Source organism: Boleophthalmus pectinirostris, unplaced genomic scaffold (genome assembly GCF_026225935.1).
Source record: "Boleophthalmus pectinirostris isolate CB_2022bp ecotype Guang Dong unplaced genomic scaffold, ASM2622593v1 HiC_scaffold_7, whole genome shotgun sequence".
Classification (NCBI taxonomy): domain Eukaryota; kingdom Metazoa; phylum Chordata; class Actinopteri; order Gobiiformes; family Gobiidae; genus Boleophthalmus; species Boleophthalmus pectinirostris.
In genome coordinates, this window is record NW_026571473.1 from 39,270,797 (window position 1) to 39,283,267 (window position 12,471).

General features: G+C 50.5%; 1 protein-coding gene across 1 annotated transcript in view; it reads right to left on the bottom strand.

Moving 5' to 3' along the window:
• nwd1 (NACHT and WD repeat domain containing 1) overlaps positions 1-12,471 on the bottom strand; it is a 42,584-nt gene that overhangs the window by 28,216 nt on the left and 1,897 nt on the right. The window contains exons 3-10 of the mRNA XM_055165271.1: positions 11,338-11,423; positions 11,010-11,126; positions 9,997-10,351; positions 8,335-9,655; positions 3,229-3,432; positions 2,199-2,352; positions 1,361-1,478; positions 685-849 (exon numbers count right to left, since the gene is read on the bottom strand). Coding sequence (XP_055021246.1) covers positions 685-849; positions 1,361-1,478; positions 2,199-2,352; positions 3,229-3,432; positions 8,335-9,655; positions 9,997-10,351; positions 11,010-11,126; positions 11,338-11,423 — 2,520 coding nt within the window. The remainder of the gene's footprint in view (positions 1-684; positions 850-1,360; positions 1,479-2,198; positions 2,353-3,228; positions 3,433-8,334; positions 9,656-9,996; positions 10,352-11,009; positions 11,127-11,337; positions 11,424-12,471) is intronic.

The window sequence follows — 12,471 nt, forward strand, 5'->3', positions numbered from 1 at the left end:
CAGTTTTAGACCTGGTTTAGTCCTGGTTTAGTCCAGTTTTAGACCTGGTTTAGTCCTGGTTTAGTCCTGGTTTAGTCCTGGTTTAGTGGTTTAGACCTGGTTTAGTCCTGGTTTAGACTGGTTTAGTGGTTTAGTCCTGGTTTAGTTTAGTCCTGGTTTAGTCCTGGTTTAGTCCTGGTTTAGTCCTGGTTTAGTCCTGGTTTAGTCCTGGTTAGTCCTGGTTTAGTCCTGGTTTAGTTTCCTGGTTTAGTCCTGGTTTAGTCCTGGTTCAGTCCTGGTTTAGTCTTGGTTTAGTCCTGGTTTAGACCTGGTTTAGTCCTGGTTTAGTCCTGGTTCAGTCCTGGTTTAGTCTTGGTTTAGTCCTGGTTTAGACCTGGCTTAGTCCTTGTTTAGTCCTGGTTTAGTCCTGGTTTAGACCTGGTTTAGTCCTTGTTTAGTCCTGGTTTAGTCCTGGTTTAGTCCATTATCTGTTTTTTACATTTTGGGTTTAGAGACAAATACTGAAGTAGTTGTTTTTTTGTGTTTTTTTATTTTTGGTTTAATTTTGAAAAATGAATAAACGAACGACACACAGACTCCTGTGTTTAGTTAAAAGTCGTGTTTGGTTTTTTTTTGTTCGGAATCTGACACACGGGGGGGGGGGGGGGGGGGCATCTGACACACACACACGGGGGGGGGACTGACCCATGTTCCCGTCCAGATAGTCCAGACTGGGTCTGAGCAGGACCAGAGCGTCTCGGATCAGTCGGGTCTCGGGACAGTCCATGATCCTCCAGCTCCGGTCCAGGTCCTGGATCACGGCCCGGACTCCACAGACCCGACTCTTACAGAACAACCACTCCGAGTTACCTGGCGACGCAGAGGAGGGAGTCAACAGGAGGAACAGCCACAGAACAGCCACAGAGGAGGGAGTCAACAGGAGGAACAGCCACAGAGGAGGGAGTCAACAGGCGGAACAGCCACAGAACAGCCGCAGAGGAGGGAGTCAACAGGTGGAACAGCCACAGAACAGCCACAGAGGAGGGAGTCAACAGGAGGAACAGCCACAGAGGAGGGAGTCAACAGGCGGAACAGCCACAGAACAGCCGCAGAGGAGGGAGTCAACAGGTGGAACAGCCACAGAGGAGGGAATGAACACACGGAACAGCCACAGAGGAGGGAGGGAACAGGCGGAACAGCCACAGAGGAGGGAGTCAACAAGCGGAACAGCCACAGAGGAGGGAGGGAACACACGGAACAGCCACAGAGGAGGGAGGGAACACGTGGAACAGCCACAGAGGAGGGAGGGATCACGTGGAACAGTCACAGAGGAGGGTGTGAATATACAGAACAGCCACAGACTAGTATTTGTGTTTCTTACCGATGACTTCCTGTTTAAGCTCCTCCCACATCCCGGCGTGCAGCAGGTGATAGGGCAGCTCCTGCAGTTTTCGGACGTTGGCCAATCCGGCGCCGAACCACAGCGGCTGAGGCGGGACCTGAGACACGAACAGCCAATCACAGTTCAGGGTTTAACGTCACAGGGTTTAACGTAGACGCCGTTTTCACAGAACACGTGCGAATCCAGACAAAAGAACAAACGACAGACGCGACTCGACCGTCAAAAATACAACATCACTTCACAGACACATACAAACTGAACCAGGACTAAACCAGGTCTAAACCAGGTCTAAATCAGGTCTAAATCAGGTCTACACCAGGACTAAACCAGGACTGAACCAGGACTGAGTGTCGGGTCCGGAGGTTTGCCCGTGTAGACCATCAGGCTCAGGGTTCTCCCTCTCTCAAGTTCAAGATTAGACCTGGGTCAGTCCTGGTTCAGTCCTGGTTTAGTCCTGGTTTAGTTCTGGTTTAGACCTGGTTTAGTCCTGGTTTAGACCTGGTTTAGTCCTGGTTTAGTCCTGGTTTAGTTCTGGTTTAGTCCTGGTTTAGTCCTAGTTTAGTCCTAGTTTAGACCTGGTTTAGTCCTAGTTTGGACCTGACAAATATGCCCAAATTTCTGTCCTACGCACAAATATTTCTGAAAGCTTCTTACTCTATGAAACTGGATCCAGATTTGCTGTATAATTGCTGCCGACCTCAGTGAGCCTCATTTGACTGAAAGTACCAGGGACAGTCTGTGGCGTTTTGTAAAAAGGTTCGTGTTTAACTGAAGCAGAAGCAGAAGGAGCGTGAGGGCGCCCCCTGCAGGAGCTCACCTTCCGGTCGGGCAGCACCAGGGACAGACCGGGCAGAGACACCGGTTTACGTTTCCCGCTCCACCTGCCGAGGAAAAACTCTGCCAGGATCTTCAGAGCGCGACCTTTACGATCAGAGGTGAGATACCGAGAAGAGACGACGTCCGAGAAACGCCTGGAACAACACGAAGAAAGAAACATCAGAGAAGAAGAAACAAGGAAAGAAAAGTAAATATTGAGGCGACTTTCAGACGTCAGACAAAAGAAACAGACAGAGATAACACCGCTAATACCACTGACATGCTAAGACCGCTAACTTGCTAACATGCTAACACCGCTAACATGCTAACACCGCTAACATGCTAACCCACTAATACCACTAATACCACTGACATGCTAAGACCGCTAACCGCTAACTCGCTAACATGCTAACACACCAACATGCTAGCACACTGACACCGCTAACCCGCTAATACAGCTAACACACTACCACGTTAACATGCTAAGACTGTTAATCCGCTAACATTCTAATCCGCTAACATGCTAATCCGCTAACATGTCAACCTGCTAACATGCTAATATGCTAAAACCGCTAATCCGCTAACATGATAATCTACTAACATGCTAACCCGCTAACATGCTAAGACCGCTGACCCGCTAAAGCTGTGTTCTATTTCATGTTGTAGTGTCTGAGTCAGTTTTCCCGACATCTGTTATGAAGTCGTTCCGTCGCAACAGTCGGGAAAAATATGGAGCCTGAGAAAGTTTAATGTCACGTCAGGTATCGCTAGAGTCTGTTAGCTAACGTTAGCTGTGGGCGACTCAGTTCAGTTTGACTTTTACATGTTCAGAAAAAAACTTTTGTTACTGTGAAATGACGTGAAAGAAAATCTAAACGTCGCTACAAAGTTTTTAGAGACATTTTCTCTGAGCAAACACAAACTGAACAAATCGCTAACACACTAACACGCTAACCCTGGTAACACGATAACATCACTAACATGCTAAAAACGCTAACCTGCTACCATGGTTTTCACACAGCTTCCCTCACCTGTTTTTGAAGACAATCGTAGCGACGCCATTGGTCCAGCGCTCGCTCAGGTGTTCGGCGAGGTCGTACTTTAGCCCCGCCCACAGGAGGGGGGGCAGGCGCACGAGGGCGGGGCTCGGGGGCAGGAAGTGGCGGTACGCCTCCTTCAGGACGTCATCATCCAGCGATAGAACGTCACGCAGCTCGCACTCCAGAAGCCCCTCCCTCCAGAGAAAAACAAACAGCATCACACCAAGTGACACACCGAGTAACACAGAGTGACACACCGAGTAACACCGAGTGACACACCGAGTAACACAGAGTGACACACCGAGTAACACAGAGTGACACACCGAGTAACACCAAGACACACCGAGTAACACAGAGTGACACACCGAGTAACACAGAGTGACACACCGAGTAACACACCGAGTGACACACCGATACACCGAGTGAACACACCAACCAAGTGACACACTGAGTGACACAGAGTGATACACGAGTAACACCGAGTGACACACGAGTACACGAGTGAACACCGAGTAACACACGAGTGACACACCGAGTGACACACCGAGTATCACACCGAGTGACACACCGAGTAACACACCGAGTGACACACCGAGTAACACAGAGTGACACACCGAGTAACACAGAGTGACACACACGAGTAACACCAAGTGACACACCGAGTAACACAGAGTGACACACCGAGTAACACACCGAGTGACACACCGAGTAACACAGAGTGACACCCGAGTGACACACCGAGTAACACCGAGTGATACACCGAGTAACACACCAAGTGACACACTGAGTGACACAGAGTGATACACCGAGTAACACCGAGTGACACACCGAGTAACACCGAGTGATACACCGAGTAACACACCGAGTGACACACCGAGTGACACACCGAGTAACACACCGAGTGACACACCGAGTGACACAGTGACACACCGAGTAACACACGAGTGACACACGAGTGACACACCGAGTGACACACCGAGTGACACACGAGTAACACCGAGTGACACACCGAGTGAACACCGAGTGACACACCGAGTGAGTGACACACAAGTGACACACCGAGTACACACCGAGTGACACACCGAGTGACACACCGAGTGACACACCGAGTGACACACTGAGTGACACACCGAGTAACACACTGAGTAACACACAGAGTAACACACCAAGTGACACACCGAGTAACACACCGAGTGACACACGAGTGACACCACACTAGTGACACACTGAGTGACACACCGAGTGACACACCGAGTGACACACCGGTGACACCACGATAACACACCGAGTGACACCAAGTGACACACGAGTGACACACCGAGTGACACACCGAAGTGACACACCGAGTAAAACACCGAGTGACACACCGAGTAACACACCGAGTGAGTGACACACCGAGTGAACACCGAGTGACACACTGAGTGACACACCGAGTAACACCGAGTGACACACTGAGTAACACACAGAGTAACACACCAAGTGACACACCGAGTAACACACCACGAGTGACACCAAGTGACACACCGAGTGACACACCGAGTGGTGCACACCGAGTACACAGTGACACACACACACAGTGGACACACCGAGTGACACACACACACAGTGACACACCGAGTGACACACCGAGTGGCACCGAGTAACACGAAGTGACACACAGAGTAACACCGAGTGACACACTAAGTAACACCGAGTGACACCGAGTGATACACCGAGTGATACACCGAGTGACACACCGAGTGACACACCGAGTGCACACAGAGTAACACCAAGTGACACACCGAGTGGCACACAGAGTAACACCGAGTGGCACACAGAGTAACACCAAGTGACACACCAAGTGATACACCGAGTAACACCGAGTGACACACCGAGTAACACCGAGTGATACACCGAGTAACACACCGAGTGACACACCGAGTGACACACCGAGTAACACACCGAGTGACACACCGAGTAACACACCGAGTGACACACACACCGAGTGACACACCGAGTAACACCGAGTGACACACCGAGTGACACCGAGTGACACACCGAATAACACCGAGTGACACACCGAGTGACACCAAGTGACACACCGAGTAACACCGAGTGAAACACCGAGTGACACACCGACACACCGAGTAACACCGACACACTGAGTAACACACAGAGTAACACACCAAGTGACACACCGAGTAACACACCGAGTGACACCAAGTGACACACCTAGTGACACACTGAGTGACACACCGAGTAACACCGAGTTACACCAAGTGACACACCGAGTGACACACCGAGTGACACACCGAGTAACACCCCGAATAACACCGAGTGACACACCGAGTGACACCAAGTGACACACCGAGTAAACACCGAGTGACACACCGAGTGACACACCGAGTGACACACCGAGTGACACACCGAGTAACACCGAGTGACACACCGAGTAACACACAGAGTAACACACCAAGTGACACACCGAGTAACACACCGAGTGACACCAAGTGACACACCTAGTGACACACTGAGTGACACACCGAGTAACACCGAGCTACACCAAGTGACACACCGAGTGACACACCGAGAGTGACACCAAGTGACACACTGAGTGACACACCGAGTGACACACCGAGTGGCACACAGAGTAACACCAAGTGACACACCGAGTGGCACACAGAGTAACACCAAGTGACACACCGAGTAACACCGAGTGACACACCGAGTGGCACGCAGAGTAACACCAAGTGACACACAGAGTAACACCGAGTGACACACTAAGTAACACCGAGTGACACATCGAGTGACACACCGAGTAACACCGAGTGACACACCGAGTGACACCGAGTGATACACCGAGTGACACACCGAGTGACACACCGAGTGGCACACAGAGTAACACCGAGTGGCACACAGAGTAACACCAAGTGACACACCAGTGACACACCGAGTGACACACCGAAGTGACACACCGAGTGACACACCGAGTGACACACTGAGTAACACCGAGTGACACAAGGAGTGGCACACAGAGTGGCACACAGAGTAACACCAAGTGACACACCGAGTAACACCGAGTGACACACCGAGTGGCACACAGAGTAACACACTGAGTGACACACCGAGTGACACACCGAGTGACACCTGAGTAACACCGAGTGACACAAGGAGTGGCACACAGAGTGGCACACAGAGTAACACCAAGTGACACACCACGTGACACACTGAGTAACACCACGTGACACACCGAGTGACACACCGAGTAACACACCGAGTGGCACACCGAGTGGCACACAGAGTAACACCAAGTGACACACCAAGTAACACCAAGTGACACACCGAGTGGCACAGAGAGTAACACCAAGTGACACACCGAGTAACACCAAGTGACACACACACACAGTGGCACAACACAGGCACACAGAGTAACACCAAGTGACACCCAGTAACACCAGTAACACACCGAGTGGCACACCGAGTGGCACACAGTAACACCAAGTGACACCGTAACACCAAGTGACACACCAAGTGACACACACCAAGTGGCACACACCAAGTACACACAGTAACACCAAGTGGCACACAGAGTAACACCAAGACACAGGTCACAAAGTGGCACCGTAGTACACCGAGTGACACACCGAGTAACACCGAGTGACACACCGAGTAACACCAAGTGACACACCACGAGTGACACCAAGTGACACACCACGTGACACACTGAGTAACACCACGTGACACACCGAGTAACACCAAGTGACACACCACGTGACACACCGAGTAACACCAAGTGACACACCACGTGACACACTGAGTAACACCACGTGACACACCGAGTAACACCAAGTGACACGTCGCATTCCAGACGATTCAGCACAAGTGTGTTTAAATGTCCTGAAGGTCAATGTTAAGTTTTCAGGGTTGGACGGTTTTGTGTCTCAGGCTCTTTGGCTGGGTGAGTTTCCAGTCGAGTCCAATTAAAAGAAAAAAGACTGAAGGATGTTCCACATTATTAAACAGAATGACATTTTTAAGCAACATGGGAAAGAAAAAGGATCTGAAGAGCTGAAAAACCTGACGTAGTTGAACACCTTGGACCTTAGATATTTCAGGAAAACTGAAGCATGATCATCGAACTGTTAAGGCAAGGCAAGTTTATTTGTACAGCACAATTCGTACACAAAGTAATTCAAAGTGTTTTACAGAATAAGAAAAACATTATAATCACAATAAAAATAAATCAAAATATAAATAATCATAAAGATTAAAATAAAAAAGAGAGACATAAATTAGAGAGAAGAGTGCAAAATGAAAACCTTTCAGTCGTATGCACAGTCAAACAGAAATGTTTAGAGTCTGACTTTAAACAGCGTCAAAGTCGAGTCTGTGTCACATGCTCAGACTGTTCCTGGTTTTAGCTGCGTGAACCTGAAACCTGAAATTTGTCGCTGATTCAGACGCACACAGATCTGTGCAAACAAAGGCACAATGAGGAAGGTCACAGATGAAGTCTGAGACTGATGCCCCCGCGACCCAACCCCGGATAAGAGGAAGAAAATGGAATGAGGAAGGTTTGTGTCAGACAAACACGTCGGGTTCAGAGCGGCTGCTGAAATGACACAAAGCAGCAAACAGGATTCTAAAGCTGCTGGAGCCTCTGGAGAGAACATCACGGTGCAGGATCCTCCAGAGGGTTGGGGTTCTGCAGAAACCTTCTTCTGGGTCTTAAACAAAACTCACAACAGAAACAGCTCCAGGGACCAGAAACACATGAAGAGTCATTTTCAAACAGTCGTGTTCACTAATGATGCAGTGAAGACCTGGATGGTCCAGATCAAACTCTGAAACTCTGTTGTGCAGAATCATCTGGAACACTGGAGCATTTAAAGTTTTTATTTGCATCATGATTTGGAACCCAGCCTAAACCAGGACTAAACCAAAACTAAACCAGGATTGAAATAAGGACTAAACCAGGGCTGGACCAGAAGTAACCAAGGCCAAAAACAATTCTAAATCAGGACTAACTGAGAACTAAAAAAGAACTAAACCAGGTCTAAACCCAGTCTAAACCAGGTCTAAACCAGGTCTAAACCAGGTGTAAATCCGGGGTCGTACCTGGCGAGGGCGATGTACCCAAGCGCGGCGGCCGTCAGCTCTCGTCCGTGTCGTTCCTCCATCGTCTGCAGCAGCAGTGACGTCATTTCCTGTGCGGTGGCGGCCAATCGCAGCTCGGCCAGCGCCGTGAACGAGCGCCAGCGTTTCCCGAGCGACAGCATGAGGTGCAGGTGCAGTGGATTCCCCGACGCCGCGGAACTCTTCAGCACAAACTCCTTCTGCTCCGGCGTCAGCGTGCGCCCCGCCGCCCTCAGGTACGCCTCGGCCATCGCCTCGCCGTCGCCCGCCCCCAGACGCTCCACCTCGAAGAAGTTCTCCAGCGTCTGCGCCCGCAGACGCATCCTCGCGAACGCCTCCGATTTGGTCTCCACGGAAACCACCAGGTGCACGTTGGGCGGGAGTTCGTACGGCAGCCACCTGAGTTTGGCGCTCCTGTCGGCGAGCTGGTCGACGTCGTCCAGGATCAGCAGCAGGTGGTTTCCTTGCTGCGACGCCTGCTCCAGGACGTTGTGGAAAAACCGAACGAGATGCGTGTCGGCGGTGAGCGAGGTGGGCGGGGCCAAGCCGAACGCCAGGCAGATCTGGCGGCAGACGCTCCTGAGCATGTCCTCGACGCCGTAGCGCCACGGGTGGAGCAGCGTCAGCAGCCTCACCACGACGGCGGCGCGGTTCTCCAGCACGCCCCTCATCTCCCGCGCCAACTGGCACAGCAGCAGCGTCCGGCCTGAGCCCTCGCCGCCGTGCACCACCAGCGGCGGGTGGCGAACCTTCGTCATCTCCCACATGGTCAAGCAGATCTTCCCCAGCAGACCCTCCGGCCGCCGACCCTCCTCGCACATCTCCATGGCGGCGCTGACGTGGCGGCGGACCTCCTCGGCGAGCGGCTCCGTCACGTCCGCCTTCGCGTCTTCTTCGCGGACGCTCCCCCAGATTTGGCGTTTCGGTCGTTTCTCGTCCAAAGCGGCGCCGACCCGACTCTTGATCTGCGACACGAACTGCTCGCACAGACTCTCCAGGTACTGCGCGTGCTCCTTGCGTTTGGGGTCGACGGCGCCGCCCTTCGACAGCTCGACGCAGTGCAGGTTCAGGATCTTCTGGCGTCCGGAGTAGAGACGAGCTTTGAGCGCGGCGAGGAGCGTCTGCGCCTCGGCGTCCAGGATCCCGTCCGCCGTCAGGTCCATGAACTTGGCGAAGCGTCTGGGGCCCTCACGGACTTTCTGATGAGGAATCTCCCGCACGAAGATCAACGACGACGACGAAGAAGAAGACGAAGAGTCAGCGTCGTCCAAACACAAACCCAACTCCAACTCTCGCTCTGTGTCTGCGGAGAAAAAACAGAACTAAACCAGGACTAAACCAGGACTGAACCAGGACTGAACCAGGTCTAAACCAGGACTAACCAGGACTAAACAGAACCAGGACTAACCAGAAACCAGAACTAAAACTAAACCCAGACTAAAACAGAACTAAACCAGGACTAAACCAGGACTAAACCAGGACTAAACCAGGACTAAACCAGAACTAAACCAGGACTAAACCAGGTCTAAACCAGGTCTAAACCAGGACTAAACCAGAACTAAACCAGGACTAAAACAGAACGAAACCAGGACTGAACCAGGACTGATCCAGGACTAAACCAGGTCTCGTGTCCCCGTGTCTGACCTGAGGTGTAGTAGCGCTGCCGGTCCTGTGGGGGGAGCTCTCCGTTGTTGTGGGCGGACGTGGCCGTGTTCCGGAGCAGCGTCAGGAGTTGGGTTTCGGTGGATTTCCATCGGGCGACGTCGGCTTCTCGTTTGGTGGCGTTTTCGGGAGAGAAGTCGCCGTAGTGCGGGAGGTGAGCCGTGATTGGCTGCAGGACGTAGGTGGGCGGGACGGCGTTGGCGTCCCTCAGGTACCACTGAGCGAGGAGTTTGAGGCCGTCCGTGTTTTTGGAAAGTTTGGACGAAAACACGTCGAAGTGTTTTTCCGAGATGAAGCGAGGAAGAGAACGATGTCCGTAACGGTTTCCCAGAAGAGCCTGAAGAGACGAACAACCGGGAATCACACTGGGAATAACACTGGGAATAACACTGGGAATCACACTGGGAATCACACTGGGAATCACACTGGGAATAACACTGGGAATAACACTGGGAATAACACTGGGAATCACACTGGGAATGACACTGGGAATCACACTGGGAGGAAAACTGGGAATCACACTGGGAGGAAAACTGGGAATCACAATGGGAATAACACTGGGAATAACACTGGGAATCACACTGGGCGGAAAACCGGGAATCACACTGGGAATCACACTGGGAATGGGAATCACACTGGGAATCACACTGGGAATCACATTGGGAGGAAAACTGGGAATGACACTGGGAATAACACTGGGAATCACATTGGGAGGAAAACTGGGAATGACACTGGGAACACTGGGAATGACACTGGGAATAACACTGGGAATGACACTGGGGATGACACTGGGAATCACACTGGGAGGAAAACTGGGAATCACAATGGGAATCTCACTGGGCAGAAAACTGGGAATCATACTGGAAATTACACAGTGAGGGAAACTGGGAATCACACTGGGAATGTTTCTTTTTAGCTTGGAATGATTCTTTAAAAACACGGAGCAGCATCGTCTCGATAAACTCCTGCGACTGAAATGAGAAAATGAAACTCACGACAAAAGCCGGGACCGTGGAGATGCGTTTGGACGTTTGGATCTCGTGGAGGAAAAGTTCACAGGCGTCGTGTTCTACAGAAGGAGAACTCCTCAGACCCCAGCGCAGATCCACCACCTGCAGCAAACACAGCGCCACACGCTGGTCACAACCGGAAATAAAAGGAAAAAAAATAAAACTGTCCAAAACTCCAGGACTGAAACAAGAACAAACAAGGACTAAAAGAATAAACCAGGACTAAACCAGGTCTAAACCAGGACTAAACCAGGTCTAAACCAGGACTAAACCAGGACTAAACCAGGTCTAAACCAGGACGGTGAGCTCTGACCTCGAAGACGAGCCCGAGTCCGCGGCAGAAGGTCAGGACTTCAGGATAGGCCTTCTCCAGCAGAGCTTTCCTCTCACTGCTCATGTCTGCACAAAAACAACTCAGAGTCTGGACAGAAGCACAGAGACCAAAGACCAAAGACCAAAGAGGAGGAAACTTCTGCTCCTCAGATGTTTCTCCTGCTCGTCTTTGGGATCAGCTCCACAAACTCAACATAAATCTTCTTGTATAAAAACCTTCCAGCAGAAACTCTCACGTCTTTGGGGCTGAAGAACAACTCCACTTTATGAAGCGACGGTGAAAACATAAACCAGGACTAAACCAGGACTAAACCAGGACTAAACCAGGACTAAACCAGGACTAAACCAGGACTAAACCAGGACTAAACCAGAACTAAACCAGGACTAAACCAGGACTAAAACCAGGACTAAACCAGGACTAAACCAGACTAAAACCAGGACTAAACCAGGACTAAACCAGAACTAAACCAGGACTAAACCAGGACTAAACCATAAACCAGGACTAAACCAGAACTAAACCAGGACTAAACCAGGACTAAACCAGGACTAAACCAGAACTAAACCAGGACTAAACCAGGACTAAACCAGGACTAAACCAGGAACTAAACCAGGACTAGGACTAAACCAGGTCTAAACCAGGACTGAACCAGGTCTAAACCAGGACTAAACCAGGTCTAAACCAGGACTAAACCAGGACTAAACCAGGACTAAACCAGGACTAAACCAGGTCTAAACCAGGACTAAACCAGGACTGAACCAGGACTATAAGGATTTTATTTTTTATAATATTTCTTGTTTATTTGAGAATATTTTATTGAACTTATTAGTTTTACCAGCAGCACTTTGACTTTATTTTATTTTCCTGTTTGTAAAATGTTTATAAAATCATTGGTTTATTAAAAACACAAATGATTTTCCATTTTGTTCCCAAACTGAAGTGAAAATGAACTGAACTGTGAGTTTTGAAGCGTCACAGCCTCAGTGGTTTTGTGTAAATGTGCAGGGACAAAACAGGGACAGGGTCTGGTCTCCTCACACGTGGACAGTCCTGGACCAGAACCTCATTCATCTCACACAGACGTTCTTAGTTTTTATGTTTTACAGATTCGTATCA